The 15736-nt window shown below is 42.7% G+C and overlaps 5 protein-coding genes across 6 annotated transcripts; 3 read left to right on the top strand and 2 right to left on the bottom strand.

Annotated features, from left to right (window-relative positions):
• The first annotated feature begins 3231 nt into the window (after positions 1-3231).
• On the top strand, positions 3232-4158 carry LOC135440822 (uncharacterized). The gene has a single exon (XM_064700186.1). It carries the CDS (start codon positions 3302-3304, stop codon positions 4031-4033), a length of 732 nt encoding a protein of 243 aa, XP_064556256.1. The 5' UTR covers positions 3232-3301; the 3' UTR covers positions 4034-4158.
• A 26-nt stretch (positions 4159-4184) lies between these two features.
• Positions 4185-6729, bottom strand: Spt7. The gene is made up of 3 exons (XM_064700183.1): positions 6493-6729; positions 6327-6429; positions 4185-6267 (listed from the first exon to the last, which is right to left on the bottom strand). The coding sequence occupies exons 1-3, from the start codon at positions 6633-6635 to the stop codon at positions 5422-5424; spliced, it is 1092 nt and encodes a 363-aa protein (XP_064556253.1). The 5' UTR covers positions 6636-6729; the 3' UTR covers positions 4185-5421.
• Positions 6730-6782: 53 nt separating this feature from the next.
• Positions 6783-9261, top strand: LOC135440820 (E3 ubiquitin ligase RNF121). Of its 2 annotated transcripts, XM_064700185.1 has the most exons (7): positions 6783-6882; positions 7070-7212; positions 7283-7317; positions 7406-7702; positions 7766-7994; positions 8476-8711; positions 8776-9261. In XM_064700185.1, exons 2-7 carry the CDS (start codon positions 7165-7167, stop codon positions 8894-8896), a joined length of 966 nt encoding a protein of 321 aa, XP_064556255.1. In that variant the 5' UTR covers positions 6783-6882; positions 7070-7164; the 3' UTR covers positions 8897-9261. The 2 variants fall into 2 exon arrangements, with proteins under 2 accessions (XP_064556255.1, XP_064556254.1); XM_064700184.1 differs by lacking the exon at positions 6783-6882 and having other exon boundaries at positions 6977-7212.
• Positions 9262-10244: 983 nt separating this feature from the next.
• Positions 10245-12987, top strand: LOC135440817 (uncharacterized). Its single transcript, XM_064700181.1, has 6 exons — positions 10245-10350; positions 10426-10529; positions 10612-11374; positions 11434-11773; positions 12018-12225; positions 12294-12987. Exons 1-6 carry the CDS (start codon positions 10260-10262, stop codon positions 12492-12494), a joined length of 1707 nt encoding a protein of 568 aa, XP_064556251.1. The 5' UTR covers positions 10245-10259; the 3' UTR covers positions 12495-12987.
• A 587-nt stretch (positions 12988-13574) lies between these two features.
• LOC135440815 (bifunctional 3'-5' exonuclease/ATP-dependent helicase WRN-like) lies at positions 13575-15626 on the bottom strand. Its single transcript, XM_064700179.1, has one exon. It carries the CDS (start codon positions 15624-15626, stop codon positions 13575-13577), a length of 2052 nt encoding a protein of 683 aa, XP_064556249.1.
• Between the last annotated feature and the right edge of the window lie 110 nt (positions 15627-15736).

Here is a 15736-nt window from a genome sequence, read left to right as displayed (position 1 = left end):
AATTTTGACCAAAATCATCAAAATGGCAAGGGGTTACATCACGTTTTTTCTCAAACATTTTAAAAATGGATGGGTTAAAAAAGTGGTTGACCAAAAACCGATTCGTTTGTAAAGTCAACCTTTTTTGATGATTTTTTTGAATATCTCGGCCAAATAGTGTTCGATTTCGGAATTTTATACCATTTTCGACTCTTAAGGATCAGTACTATCGATTGGCATCTAAAAAATAAAAATCTAAATTTTGACCAAAATCATCAAAATGGCAAGGGGTTACATCACGTTTTTTCTCAAATTCGGGGTCGGTTCGAAAATCGAAACTTTTTTGATGATTTTTATTGAATATCTCGGGTAAATGCTGTCCGATTTTGAAATATTATACCTTTTTGAATTCGTAGGGATCCCTACTATCAATCTGCTATCAAACATTTTAAAAATGGATGGGTTAAAAAATGTGGTTGACCAAAAACCGATTCGTTTGTAAAGTCAACCTTTTATACCATTTTCGACTCGTAAGGATCAGTACTATCGATTGGCATCAAAAAAATAAAAATCTAAATTTTGACCAAAATCATCAAAATGGCAAGGGGTTACATCACGTTTTTTCTCAAACATTTTAAAAATGGATGGGTTAAAAAAGTGGTTGACCAAAAACCGATTCGTTTGTAAAGTCAACCTTTTTTGATGATTTTTTTGAATAACTCGGCCAAATAGTGTTCGATTTCGGAATTTTATACCATTTTCGACTCTTAAGGATCAGTACTATCGATTGGCATCTAAAAAATAAAAATCTAAATTTTGACCAAAATCATCAAAATGGCAAGGGGTTACATCACGTTTTTTCTCAAACATTTTAAAAATGGATGAGTTAAAAAAAGTTGTTGCCCAAAAACCGATTCGTTTGTAAAGTCAACCTTTTTTGATGATTTTTTTTGAATATCTCGGCCAAATAGTGTTCGATTTCGGAATTTTATACCATTTTCGACTCTTAAGGATCAGTACTATCGATTGGCATCAAAAAAATAAAAATCTAAATTTTGACCAAAATCATCAAAATGGCAAGGGGTTACATCACGTTTTTTCTCAAATTCGGGGTCGGTTCGAAAATCGAAACTTTTTTGATGATTTTTATTGAATATCTCGGGTAAATGCTGTCCGATTTTCAAATATTATACCTTTTTGAATTCGTAGGAATCCCTACTATCAATCTGCATTCTGCAATCTGCAAACATTTCAAAAATCGATGGGTTAAAAAAAGTGGTTGACCAAAAACCGATTCGTTTGTAAAGTCAACCTTTTTTGATGATTTTTTTGAATATCTCGGCCAAATAGTGTTCGATTTCGGAATTTTATACCATTTTCGACTCTTAAGGATCAGTACTATCGATTGGCATCAAAAAAATAAAAATCTAAATTTTGACCAAAATCATCAAAATGGCAAGGGGTTACATCACGTTTTTTCTCAAATTCGGGGTCGGTTCGAAAATCGAAACTTTTTGATGATTTTTATTGAATATCTCGGGTAAATGCTGTCCGATTTTGAAATATTATACCTTTTTGAATTCGTAGGGATCCCTACTATCAATCTGCTATCAAACATTTTAAAAATGGATGGGTTAAAAAATGTGGTTGACCAAAAACCGATTCGTTTGTAAAGTCAACCTTTTATACCATTTTCGACTCGTAAGGATCAGTACTATCGATTGGCATCAAAAAAATAAAAATCTAAATTTTGACCAAAATCATCAAAATGGCAAGGGGTTACATCACGTTTTTTCTCAAACATTTTAAAAATGGATGGGTTAAAAAAGTGGTTGACCAAAAACCGATTCGTTTGTAAAGTCAACCTTTTTTGATGATTTTTTTGAATAACTCGGCCAAATAGTGTTCGATTTCGGAATTTTATACCATTTTCGACTCTTAAGGATCAGTACTATCGATTGGCATCAAAAAAATAAAAATCTAAATTTTGACCAAAATCATCAAAATGGCAAGGGGTTACATCACGTTTTTTCTCAAATTCGGGGTCGGTTCGAAAATCGAAACTTTTTGATGATTTTTATTGAATATCTCGGGTAAATGCTGTCCGATTTTGAAATATTATACCTTTTTGAATTCGTAGGGATCCCTACTATCAATCTGCATTCAAACATTTTAAAAATGGATGAGTTAAAAAAATTTGTTGACCAAAAACCGATTCGTTTGTAAAGTCAACCTTTTTTGATGATTTTTTTGAATATCTCGGCCAAATAGTGTTCGATGTGGGAATTTTATACCATTTTCGACTCGTAAGGATCAGTACTATCGATTTTCATCAAAAAAATAAAAATCTAAATTTTGACCAAAATCATCAAAATGGCAAGGTGTTACATCACGTTTTTTCTCAAATTCGGGGTCGGTTCGAAAATCGAAACTTTTTTGATGATTTTTATTGAATATCTCGGGTAAATGCTGTCCGATTTTGAAATATTATACCTTTTTGAATTCGTAGGGATCCCTACTATCAATCTGCATTCAAACATTTCAAAAATCGATGGGTAAAAAAAGTGGTTGACCAAAATCCGATTCGGTTGTAAAGTCAACCTTTTTCGATGATATTTTGGAACATCTCGGCCAAATAATGTCCGATTTGGGAATTTAATATCATTTTGGACTCGTAAGGATCAGTACTTTCGATTGGCATCAAAAAAATGAAAATCTAAATTTTGACCAAAATCATCAAAATGGCAAGGGGTTACATCACGTTTTTTCTCAAATTCGGGGTCGGTTCGAAAATCTAAACTTTTTTGATTTTTTTTTCATTTTAAAAATGAATATGTTAAAAAAAGTGGTTGACCAAAAACCGATTCGTTTGTAAAGTCAACCTTTTTTGATGATTTTTTCTGAATATCTCGGGTAAACGATGTCTGATTTTGAAATGTTATACCATTTTGCATTCGTACGGATCCCTACTATCAAATGGCATTCAAGCAAATTAAACATCGATGTGTTAACAAAAGCTGTGGACCAAAAAACGATTCGTTTGTAAAGAAAATCCTATTTTGATGATTTATGTACGTTAAACAACACGAATATCGTTCACAGTGCTGAACAATCGCAGGTTTTGGCATATTTTTATCGGTCGGAACGTGGCCATGTTATCGATAGGCGTGCCATAACAGTTTGCTTGATGTCTGTGACAGTCTGCCGTTAAACAACACGAATATCGTTCACAGTGCTGAACAATCGCAGGTGGCCAAGTTATCGATAGGCGTGCCATACTTAAATGTAAACAAAAGCAATTTGCCATAAAAAGCCGCACATTATGTCTTTAGCACCGAATAGCAAATTAAAAGAAATTGATACGGATTCAGACGAGGAAGACGACGCACAAATGCGTTTGTTTTTGGAGGCTGCCGACCACACACTGCTCACGAATGACATGTTCAAAACAAGTTCTATCAAAGCGCCGCCGGCTGCCGCGCCGGCGAAAGATTTGCCGAAAAGCGAGCGTTTTTTGGCGGAGCAAAGTGCTGTGCCCGCCAGCGATCTGCAAGTTAGTCCAGAGATGCAAACGCACCTTTGGCAAAAGCTAAGCACAATTATACAGAATCAAATTGAATATTGTGCAACGGAGCAGCCGTCCCACAGTGCTCCACCGGAAGAGAAGACACCCTGGTATAGTCGGGTGAAACTTGTCGCCAATGCCGATTGCTATGTGGTGGATGACATCGAGCCGGAACTGGTCCCACAACAGAAGCCCACCATAAGGCGGCGTCAACTGGTGGGGGAGGAGCAGGATAAAACGTCAACAACTGCCGCACTGGCCTCCGTTGCCGTCAGCGGCGATGCCATACTTAAGGGCAAGGATGTGCTCAGCTGGGCGCCTCGCAGATACCGCAAGGATAAACTCTTCGAGTACAAGGCCTGCGATGCTCAGGGCCACAAGCTGCTGGCAATTGAGGCTACAAACGATTTTACGGCGCAGCGCCGCAAAAACAACTGGAACGAGACAAAGATTAACCAAAGATTTCAGAATAAAAAGACAAAGTTGTAACGAGTTTCTTCTGACTGGCTGGAAGCTTCCTTGCGGGTTGACCACCAAGTGGGGCAATCCGTTAATGAAAGTTTGCATAAAGAGCATCAAAACAACTTCGTGGTCGGACTGGCAAACGTGAGGTCGTCAGTTCAATTTTCGAATTTTATACTTAATTGATTTATTCACTAAGAAAAGAGCAATATTAATAAATAAAAAAACAAAATTTGCCTAAAGTTGGCGCAAATTGCACAAGCGATTTCGCATAGCGCTTGCATTATTTAACATTAAACATTGGACCCGAGCGACGCCGAGTAATTTTCATTTAGTATATGTGTATATGTATAAGGCGACTTATTATTGCTATAAAAGAGTTCCTGATTCTATTTGAGAGCAGCTGATTTCTCAATTTGCATTTTGATTTGGCAGTTGTTATACCCTTGCAGCTGACATTATAATTATTGTTATGAATTGTGCAACGCATAGGAGTTATCTTCTTAACATATATAACATATCTTTATATAATCGTCGACGCATCTTGCTTCTTACTTATTTAAAGGTTACTTTTCACTTTTAACTTAAAATAGCATCGTTTTTTTTTCACAATCCATGCACTTGGGCATATGTATGTAAAAACTGGCAAAAGTATACAATTACAATTTGAAATAAAAAGTGTTTGTTAAGCTTAACTAATTGTTAACATCGATTTTCCTGAGTTATCGCTTAATTTGTCCACAACTCTTTTGAGCGGACAGCTGGAAACGTGGGCGGGCAAATCAGCCTCAATACGCCAAGTCCGGCGTATTTATTTTGATACATGTTACTTTGTGGTTCTGATCGGAATACTATATTATATTAGCTGCCTTATGAACTATTGTAAAAAACATTTATCCATCTCAATACAACCTAACAGACTTCATTTACGCGCTTCAATGTGCTGCTCACATCCGTGCCAAATCCTATCAACATCGGATAACTATATCAACTAGCTGTCAGATGAAAAACATTTTTGATTTTCAAGATATTTTAACCAATCTTAACATTTAAGATCTATACCATGCTAACTATATATGCGCTCAATCTTATCAATATCGGACTACTATATTATACAGCTCTAGAGGAAGAATTGTGAAAGAAATTTGTTTGGCATGGGAAAACTTGTTCTCGAAAGCCAATTAACTCGAAATTCGAGTTTGATAGTTTATAGAGGAATATATATCGCAAATATTGCTTTAAGGGTATTGCCTGCAAGGGTATTTCATATTCGGCACTTGGAGGGTAAAACTATGCTGACAAAAAGGGCTGCGCTCGCGCTAGCCGTAGCCTTAATTTCATTCATCTGATGAAAATAGTTGCTCATCGATATCTCGAATGATAATTATGCTACAGCTAACGTGTTGTCTGTCGTGCTAAGTATCAAAATTGTTCGGATAGTTGTTGCTGTTGCTGGTGCTGGCCATTGTGGAGCTAGTATTGCTCATTTGGCCATCGAGCAGGCCGTATAAAGCATTGCCGCTTAGTATTTGCTGCTGACCGTTGCTCAGCGATATGCTGGAGTTAGTGCTGCCGCCGAGCTCTTGGAGCATGTCGCCGACAATGTTGCCCATGCTGTTGCTGCCGTTGGCGCTGCTGCCGCCATCGTCGCCCGACTGCATTTCGAGCATGTTGAGAAAGTCGTGGCCATTGAAGTCGTGGTGCTGCTGCATCTGCTGCTGTTTCTGCATGCTGCTCTGGCTTTCCTTCATCAGCTTGTCGTACTCCTGCAGCACGCTGTTGAACTCGGCTATCTCGACGCGATTGCGCGATATCACCTTGTGCTTGTAGTAGTTGTGCACCTGGGTCAGTGATGTGCCCGTCATGCTGAAGTAGGCTCGCTCCAGTGGCAGCAGCTGCAGCATCGTCGACTTCTCCAGCCTGTCATCGATGTCATAGTAGCCACGATACTCTGTGATGAAGCTGCGCAAGAATTCTTCGGCCGCATCGGTTAGCAGCATGACCGCCGTCTCGGAGCAGTCGGTGAAGCCCGCCAGACGCAGCAGGCCGCACATGACTTTGCGCAGAGCATGGCGGCAGGTGTTGCTGGAGATTTCGGGATGGGGTTGCGGGTCACCGCGTGAATATGCCGTATTCACAGTGGGTATAAACCAGATGGGTTTCTGGAATTTCTGTTCGCTCACCAAATCGGCGGCATTTTCGGGCGGAAAGTCTACTTCGGGTATCATCTGGCAGGGGTTGAGCAGATAGTTCGAAGTGCCCTAAGTACAGTAAAGACAGTAAATAGTGACCGGCAATGCATGCATAATATGTTACATACATTTTTGTTAGAGTACGTATCGATGAGGGATTGCAGCACTTCGGTTTGTTTCATCACCTCGATGGTTTGCGTGACCAGCGAGCTCTTTAGCTCAATTTCATCGCTGTTGTTCAACAGATATATATATATATTATGTGCGTTTCCAGGCAGACATCACTGTACTCACTGTTTATCCACGGGCAGCGGCACCGAATCGCCGCGTTGCCGTATCTCATCCAGTTTTAGCCTCTTGGCGGTCGTCGGCACAAACTTGTCGGGCGGAAGGCCGACGCTGTCCTCATCCATGGAGCCCCAGTGATCGCTTTGCATTTTCTATTTACTCGAACGTTAACGTTTTCTTTTGTGTTTATAGTTTATAAACAATGGAAGTAGTGCTGTTTAACGTCAGAAGTGTGTTACCTATCGATTGTCAGACAGCTGAGCGGTGTGCGCGTACGTGGCAACGCCTGCTGCATACGTTACAGCTCTTTCAATTTCATATCCATATTGTATTAGCAATTTTCATTTACAACAATTGACACGTTTGCATTTTAAATTGAAGAATGCGTGCGCATGAGTAAGTTCGAACGAAATAGTTGAGAATTATTATAAACATTCAATTGCTGGCGCTGCCTTGACAAATGGCAACGCCGCTGAGCGGTCAGTAGCAAGTGGCAAGGCCACTCTGATGATAGGCAAAACAGGGACAATATGTAATATTGCCATTATTATTTGTTTTCTATTTAGACCCATATATTACTTAGATAAATTGTAAGTTGAGAGAAACCAAATTGTTCACAAAATTCCGCAAAGACGCAGACGACGGCTTGGTTTGTACGCGCCGGCACACAGCGACAATATGCATCAACAGCACATGGACCTGCATGCCCCGGTGGACTTGAACAAGGTAAGGGGGTAGGGGGGAAAAATGCAGATCTTTGCCTTCGAATGTTAACCCCAAATTCATTCATTTACAGTCCCTGGACGAGATGTCGCCGGAGGAGCGCATGCGGTAAGCTGATGGCCACAAGGTTCAAGGTGCGAAAGTTTATTGCACGAAAGTTCATCTCTTCTTCTTCTCCTTCTTCTTCGATTTGCAGCGCTGAGCATCAGCTGATGGTGGAGAAGCACAAGGGTCACGATGCCATGCACTCTGAAATGGTCATCATATTGTTTATGACGCTAGTCATTGCCCAAATCATACTCGTCGAATGGAAGAAACGACACTACAGATCCTATGCATTTGTCACACTGCTTGCCATGTGGCTAATACCGCTTATCATCTCGTGCACCTTCATCTGGATACGCTTCATTATCATTTGGCTAATATTCACGTGCATCACGGCACTTGTGATGCGTCGTGCCACAACCAAACCCATACAGGGCACAACGCCCAGGTGAGTGGATTGCTCTGCTCTAACAAATCAACCTTTGCCTTTAGCCCAATCTTGTTTCGATAGGCTCGTCTATAAATGGTTCTACTTCATCTACAAGCTAAGCTATGGATTGGGCATTATTGGCTATCTGGTCATAATGGCCGCCTTTCTTGGCATGAACTATATATTCGCGCAACCGCCCAACACCTGGATGGATGTCGGCCTCATGTTCTGTTTTTATGGCCTATATATTGGTGTACTGGGTCGTGACATTTCCGAGATATGTTCAGATAAAATGGCTGCTGCCATTGGTGTAAGTAGTCCCAGCTGGCTTATCTATTCATACCCAGAACCCATTGAAAACGAGCAAACACGAGAGGGCATAATGCCCGTTGTCTGTAACAGGGAGACGGCCCCATAAAGTTTATATATTCTCTTGACCAGGCCGAAGAGCTGGGTTGATCTAACCATATCCGTTTGTCTGTTCGGCGATCTCGGTAACTAGGAGAGCTAAAGACTTCTCGTATACCCTACGCAGTACGGGCCTATTAATATTTTTTTCCGAGACGAGATATTTCCATATGCTTCAAAGCTAGAAGTCTACATTATTGTTTGCCATATTTAAACAATTTCATGAAGGATATGAAGTATTTCCCTTCTGCGTATGTGTGTTTTTGTTATGTATGCTTCGAAGAAAGGTAGAATGGTCGTAAAATAGCTCAATGTCGGCTTTTGGGTATCATCTAGACGGGCATTCCCGACTAGCGCACTCTGAAATATTTGGCTATTTGCAGTATTATACGCCTCAAGGCATGCCCACTCGGCATCTGGATCAGAACGTGTGCGCGGTGTGCGGCAATCAATTGCTGGTTTCCGAAAAGGAGGAGGGTGTCATCGAGAACACCTACAAGCTGTCCTGCAATCACGTGTTCCACGAGTTCTGCATACGAGGCTGGTGTATTGTGGGCAAGAAGCAGACGTGTCCCTACTGCAAGGAGAAGGTCGATCTACAGAAAATGTTTCGCAATCCGTATGTGTAGCTGCTGGGTCTATTTTTTTGAAAATTGAAATACTAATATTTGAATGTGTTGCAGTTGGGAGAAGCCACACGTACTTTATGGTAGGCTGCTAGACTGGATTCGCTGGTTGGTCGCATGGCAGCCACTTATATTTTTCATAGTACAAGGCATCAACTGGATGCTGGGCCTGGAATAGTTCAGGCACCAAATTCACTGTCCAATTGCGTCTAGTCAAGCACATTTAATGCCCTAACACTGTGCTTCACACTAACCAACCAAACACATCTGTGAGACCAACAACTATTACAAATGGCAACACCAAAAGGCAAACGTGAAGCGAACCATTTTGGAAAAACTCAAAATGAAGAAGAGAGAGAACATTCAACACAGCATCATTCCCAGGAGACGTGAGACGTGAGACGTCACCGATGGTTTCCACTACGCTTGGTCCTAATAGCAAACAACCTTTATTGGCATTCGCCCCATGAATTTGTTGCACTTGTTTCTGTTTTCATAAATCGAACTGCCGAGAGTTGAAGCAGAAACACCGCTGCATCTATATTTCCATTATTCATTTTTTAAGATTGTAAAACTGACAAACTGGTATTTTAATATATATATATATATATATGCCTATATATATATATATATATATATATGTATACATATATATGTATATATTTGTACATTATGTATCTATGTACATATATTGTGTGGTGTGTATGTTTGTATTATGTCTACGTATTATGTGTTTTTGCACTGGATATTGAATTTAAAGATCTTTATAACAAGGAAAATACATGTAAATCATTGAGAGAATAATTCTATGAAAAAACACAACAAAACGAAAATTCTTTCCTATTTAGGTTAACAAAAGGCCGCATTAATGATGTACCCCAACGTGGGCAGAGAAACCAACCCTCCATAACCGGCTTCTTTTTATTTTTTTTATTGATTTTATATGCCATGTTAAACGTGTGCTTGGTCGTTTTTAAGGCACAAACAGGCACTTTAAGCTATTTAGCGAAAATATAAAAATACATTTATGCTGTCACAATATCAAATAGCCTGTAAAGACGAGCATCGAATCAATTTATATTTTTTAATTTGAACCGAACCTAATCCAAAAAAATGACTGAACCGAAACCCAAACTAAACCAAACTTAGGCCCCAACCATGGAATTTATCTTAACTTCTGCCTCATTTCTTAAACATATATATATAAAAAACCAAGGGATCAACCTGAAAACCTGTCTTCAAGGATGTCTTCGAACCAACGAGCCTATTTTTTAGGATTCTGCTGTTTCGTTCTCTTCTCACTACAAACCTTCTTCTCTTCAGACTATACGAAATCTATAAATAGGAAGCGACTTTTAGCCGGGTCAAAAACCTTGTTTACCTGAGCTTGGCAACGTTGCTGGTTGGTTGTTATTCTCTAGAGTACCTGAGAGTACCTGAGCGAGCAAAGTTTAATCAATAATTAATGCGCTAAATGCATAGAAGACCTACATATGCCGAATTGCAAGCCCCAGCGAATAGTGCAAATCATTTTGCATGAAATGGCAAAGAAGGGCGGAGTTCAGCAGCTGCAGGCGGACATCGGCAGCGATGAGGAGTTCGAAAAGTTTCTGCAGCGACCCGGCCTCCTGGGTATGCCTGAAAGGTCGCAACAGCAAGAAGAAGAGTATGAGAAACGGTGTTTTTTATTTTTTTTGTCAATTATAGTTCTGGATATCTATTCGGAATGGTGTGGTCCGTGTGTGGGCATGGTGGGCAGTCTGCGCAAAATTAAACTTGAGCTGGGCGGCGATAATTTGCAACTGGCGATTGTAAGTTTCACAAAAAAAAGTGTGAGGTTAGGTTAATGCACCTAACCTATAAAATATTCATTATAATACAACCAAAAAATAGTGCAAAGCTGGTTCAATTTCGTATCTGGAACGGTTTAATAAGAAAAGTGAGCCCACTTGGATGTTTGTAGCGGCAAGTAGTCCAACGAAAGTCTGTCCAAAAACTAACTCTAGATTTGCACAGAATGGCAAGGCCATCAACATCATGTTTGGCACAGATGTGCCCAAGCTGGTGGCCATGATCACCAGGGAGCTGGAGTCAACGATCGCCAAGGAGCCGCACCAGACCTACGAAATAACCGAGCTGCAGCCCATTGAGCTGGAACACTTGCGCATTAAGAACGAGGCTCTGGAATTGGCCGCAAAGATCGAGCTGGAGGAGAGCAAAAGGAGGCGCATCGAGTATTTGAGATATGTGACAGATACCATCATGGAGAATTTGCCAGATATTGGCATTACGGTATTTGGTCCGCAGGTCAATCGGGATATGTTCAAGAAGCTCTCCGAACCGGCGGATCCATTGAAGATTCAGTGCAAAGATCGCAAAGTGTTTACCATAACTGAAAACGATTTCAACACTGTCAACTTTGCGGCCGAGAATCCATTGCCCAACGACGTTATCCAACACTTGTACGACAAAGAGCTATTCATGTGCTTTTGGAAAGTGGATGAAACGATCGGAACGCCGCCCAAAATACTGCAGCAGTACGCACATGAGCTGACCAAAGAAACCATAAAGCCACCCGACGAGTTCAACGAGGAGGAAACCGTTCTGCCACCCCTGATAACAGACCTGGAAATAACGGTGCAGGTACAAATTGAAGGTGAGCGCATAAAATGCACCTGCAAAGAATTTGATAGATAAATGCATTTTCAAATTAAGTAAATGAGGAAGCAGATTCAGAACCTTCGGAGGACACGCTGCACTTTAAGGCCATCAAAATACCACCCATCTGGGTGGCAAGCGATCAGAGAACGCATGCGGCCCTCATCTATACCTATTTCAGGGCACAAACCGCCGCCTTTCTGCCGCCCGATCCGACGCCCGAACCGCCACATATCATCATGACATTCGATGCGTACAAAAAGAAAGATCTTATCAATCTGGTCGACGCCTGCAAGCAGGATGTGCCGCTCTATGGCTTCTTTACCAGCGACAATCCGCAGACTGCCGTCTTTATAGCCAACTCCGTCGATAAATACAATGCTAAGCCCTATGTGCCGTAAGTAACTGTTCTCAACTGGGCTGCAAGCCTCATTCAAATTGTTCCAGTTTGAACCGAAAGTTCCACTTAAGTTTCAAATATGAACCGAAACTTCAGCGAAACCGGCTCAAAATAATGAACCGCAGTCAAAAACCAGGTTCACGAACCGCAAACCGAATCGTTGGCCATTTTTTGATTTCTGGCTTGCAACCCTGGTTTTAAATGTCAAATGTTCGACGATTCATTTAATTTATTCTGGCAGCACCGATAAAATTGTGCTGAAAGTAAACAAGGTGCCGGGTCCGACGATACCGCTGCTCATGGAATATGGCCCCAGCTATGTGAGCCCCAACTCGGTTGTTGGCCATAAGGAGGCTGCCAAATTTTTTCCGCCCAGCTACAAGTCCGCCCAGCAAGAAGAGGCCGAGCTTCACGCCGTTAAAGCCGAGAAGCCGAAGAAGCGCAAGAAGGTTAACTTATATATATTTTCTTTAACTATTGCCAATAAATATAAATAATTGTTAACATTTGACGGCAGACTAAGAAGGGCGCCGAGGCCGAGGAGCTCGAACAGCCCAGCGCCAGGGCCCAGGATACTCTGCAGGAGGCCTCGGATGAGGCGTCAAAGATCTCGCCCGAGGAGGGCGCCTCGACGACCAGCAGCGGCGAGGACAGCTGCGAATCTCGCCCAGCGACTGCCGATGGCAATAATCAATCCGCCGATGGATTGCAATCGTAGACGTTTCCCTCCTTACAACTCCCAAACAATATACAAATTTATAGCCATATCCATTTAACCAGATATATAACTTATATTATACTTATACTTAACTTTTGTTTGATCTTTGTATATGCACTTGTATTACTTAACATCGGGCTTAACCTCACATTCACTATATATTGGAATTTGAAACGTGCTTGAAATTATTTATAACCTTTAAAGTATAAAATACATTTTTCTTTTATATTTTCAATGCACATGGAATATTTATGGAAGAGCTGATGGTTAATACGAAGCTTCTAAAATATGTTTCTAAATATATCAAGAAATATTTTAAAGAATCTTTTTTTAACAGCAGCTTGTAAATTTATTTAAGGCTGGTTGTAAATTATAAATGTTGCTATTAAGGTACATCGAAATATTTTGCTAAGGAAAATAATTCTATATATTGGATCTACTAAATATATGGCAACAATTCGAATTAGCACTAGGTACAAATGGAAATATTGTATAAAACATTTATTTAACAGCTGCTTGTAAAATTAAAAGAAAATAGGGTAATATTTTTGAGAAGTTTCCTTTGACAAATTTCAATTTGACAAATATATTGAAATAATTTGAAGAAATTTCTTTAACAGCAGCTTGTAAATTTATTAAAGGCTGGTTGTAAATTTATAATTGTAACTATTTAAGTACATCGAAAAGATTTTGCTAAGGAAAATAATTCAATATATTGGATCTAGTAAATATATGGTAACAATTCGGATTAGTACTAGGAATATTTTATAGAACATTTATTTAACAGCTGCTTGTAAATTCAAAATAATATGGAAATATTTTTGAAAACTTTCCTTTAACAAATATATCGAAAAAACTTATTTAACAACTTTGTTAATCTTCTAAAATATGTTTCAAAATATATATATAGAAATATTTTTAACAGCAGCTTGTAAATTGATTAAAGGCTGGTTGTAAATTATAAGTGTGTACCTATTTAAGTACCTCAATAAAATGTTGCTAAAGAAAACAATTCAACAAGAAATTTGATCTAGTAACAATTAAGATTAGGATTGGGATCTATATATATATAGATGGTAGTCAGTTGGTTTTGGTCGGCCTTGCGCCGTATTTGTACTTGGGTATGAGGGGTTGCTTTTGGTAGCTGCCCTCCAGGTATTGCCAGACGCGCTTGCGCGCCTTGAGCGTGCACGTGCTCTCCTCCTGCTCCTCGCGCAAGATCTTCTGGCAGTCGGCGAGCAGGGACGCCAGCTCGTGCTGGCCAGGAGCCGCAGGTGGCGCAGTTTGGGTTTTGGAATTGGATTGGGCGTTGACCGCCTCGTCGATTTGCTGAAAGTCAATGTCCAGATCTGGACCCCAAACAGAATCGTTGCTGGACGAAAGCGACGTTTGCTCCGCACAAGCCACAGATTCGTCCAGCTCATCGAGGTCTATGTCCGAGCCCCAGTCTAGCGAAGCCTTTGATGGTTTCTTGTTGCACGTTTGCCGCAGCCTGGCCAGCCGGAAGCCGGCCAGAATGTGGATGGGCTCGCGATTCGATGGCTCCTCGTCCAGCCAGCAGCAGCCCTTGAGCGTGACCTGCGGCATCAGAAAGCCAAAGGCGCTCTTCGAGCTGCGCTGAAACTCATCCTTGATGTAGCCGGTCGCCTTTAGCTGCTCGGCCAGAGCCCGGTACCAGACACTGGAACGATGAGCGCCGCTGCCAAAGTTCTCGTGACGGCGGCAATCGCTGTGCACGCGCTTGCTGCTGGAGCCGCGCAAGGCGAGCGTCAGCCTGCCCAGGCCCACGCGGCCGTTAACGTCGCGCAGCATGGCCAGCAGCAGCTGCGATTCGCGGCTCACATCCAGCTGGCTGGGATCGAGCGGCGGCGCCGCCTTCGGATGACGCGCCTTGCGGCAATTGTCGCAGCAATTGTGCCGCCTTTGGAGTGCGGCCAGCGTGGCCTGATCATCGAAATACCGGAGTATATATTGCCGGCGGCACTGGCTGGTCTGTGTGTACTCGAGCATGGCGCGGGCCAGCTGCTGCAGCTCCTCGCTGCGCTGCGCCGTCAGCGGCTGGCTCAGCTGCAGGCGCTGATGCGTGGCGGCGTCCGTGTCGCCGCAGAAGAGCACACACTTGGCCGCGAGGCCGTCACGGCCGGCGCGTCCGATCTCCTGATAGTAGCGCTCCATGTCGCTGGGCGCGCCATAGTGGACGACGAGGCGCACGTTGGGCTTATCGATGCCCAGGCCGAAGGCTGTCGTCGCCGCCATGATGCGTACCAGATCGCTGGCAAAGTCCTGCTGATTGCTGCGCTTCAGCTCGAGCGGCAGCTTGCTGTGGTAGCTGTGGCAGCGTTTGCCCCGCCGGCACAGCTCCAGGGCCATGTGCTCCGTTTCGCGTATGGTGTTGCTGTAGATGATGACGGCGCCGGCCGCTTCGTCGGCCCAGCTCAGATACGGCTGGAGATCGGACCAAAGATTGGCGCCTTTCGGGCGCACCGTCAGCTCCAGATTGGGTCGATCCAGGCCGCTGCAGAGCAGCTGCGGCCGGCGCATCTGCAGCTGCTCGCAGATGTCGCGACGCACACGCAGCGTCGCGGTGCCGGTTAGCGCCAGGAGACGCACCTGGGGCACAGCCAGACGCAGCTGGCTGAGCTGGCGGTAGGCGGGGCGAAACTCGTGGCCCCACTTCGAGATGCAGTGCGCCTCATCGATGGCAATCAGCGCCAGATTGTGGCCGAGATCGCGCAACATCTTCAAACCATTGCCGCGGGTTATATACTCCGGCGTTGCGTAGACCAATTTGAATTGCAGCGCCAAAATGCGCTCCTTGATGGCACGATCCTCTTGGGCGGTGCCCAGCAGACAGGCGCACGGTCCCGTCTTCGACTTCTGATTCAGCGCGTTCACCTGGTCCTCCATCAGCGCGATTAGCGGCGATATGACAACGACCACCTTCTTCAGATAAAAGGCGGGAAACTGATAGGTTAGCGATTTGCCATAGCCGGTGGCTATTACCGCGCACACATCCCCGCCGCGGGGCTGTGCTATCAGGGCGCGAATCGCTTTCCATTGCAGCGGCTTAAACGAGGTCAGACCGAAATGTTCGTACAGACAGCTTATGTACTTCTTTGGCTTGGGCAGCATTAAAAACAAATTTCCAATTGGAATCCAGCTACAATACAACACATTAGAGATGAGCGTTAGACGAGCACGTGCGACTTGTGGATAAGGTTACGCTCTTTATCTACGTCACA

This window comes from Drosophila montana, unplaced genomic scaffold, assembly GCF_035044405.1.
Source record: "Drosophila montana isolate Dmon_TW-CO22-7 unplaced genomic scaffold, ASM3504440v1 contig_1687_1, whole genome shotgun sequence".
Classification (NCBI taxonomy): Eukaryota; Metazoa; Arthropoda; class Insecta; order Diptera; family Drosophilidae; genus Drosophila; species Drosophila montana.
Note: the sequence above shows the minus strand (reverse complement) of the source record. Positions and strands in the feature narration are given on the sequence as shown.

Coding starts and splice junctions, on each gene's coding strand:
- LOC135440822 (XM_064700186.1), top strand. CDS start 3,302: ATGTCTTTAGCACCGAATAGCAAATTAAAAGAAATTGATACGGATTCA.
- Spt7 (XM_064700183.1), bottom strand. CDS start 6,635: ATGCAAAGCGATCACTGGGGCTCCATGGATGAGGACAGCGTCGGCCTT. Junction 6,430..6,492: donor CCGCTGCCCGTGGATAAACA/GTGAGTACAGTG, acceptor GTTGAACAACAG/CGATGAAATTGAGCTAAAGA. Junction 6,268..6,326: donor ATACGTACTCTAACAAAAAT/GTATGTAACATA, acceptor TACTGTACTTAG/GGCACTTCGAACTATCTGCT.
- LOC135440820 (XM_064700185.1), top strand. CDS start 7,165: ATGCATCAACAGCACATGGACCTGCATGCCCCGGTGGACTTGAACAAG. Junction 7,703..7,765: donor ATACAGGGCACAACGCCCAG/GTGAGTGGATTG, acceptor TTGTTTCGATAG/GCTCGTCTATAAATGGTTCT. Junction 7,995..8,475: donor AAATGGCTGCTGCCATTGGT/GTAAGTAGTCCC, acceptor GGCTATTTGCAG/TATTATACGCCTCAAGGCAT.
- LOC135440817 (XM_064700181.1), top strand. CDS start 10,260: ATGGCAAAGAAGGGCGGAGTTCAGCAGCTGCAGGCGGACATCGGCAGC. Junction 10,351..10,425: donor GCAGCGACCCGGCCTCCTGG/GTATGCCTGAAA, acceptor TGTCAATTATAG/TTCTGGATATCTATTCGGAA. Junction 11,375..11,433: donor GGTGCAGGTACAAATTGAAG/GTGAGCGCATAA, acceptor TTTCAAATTAAG/TAAATGAGGAAGCAGATTCA.
- LOC135440815 (XM_064700179.1), bottom strand. CDS start 15,626: ATGCTGCCCAAGCCAAAGAAGTACATAAGCTGTCTGTACGAACATTTC.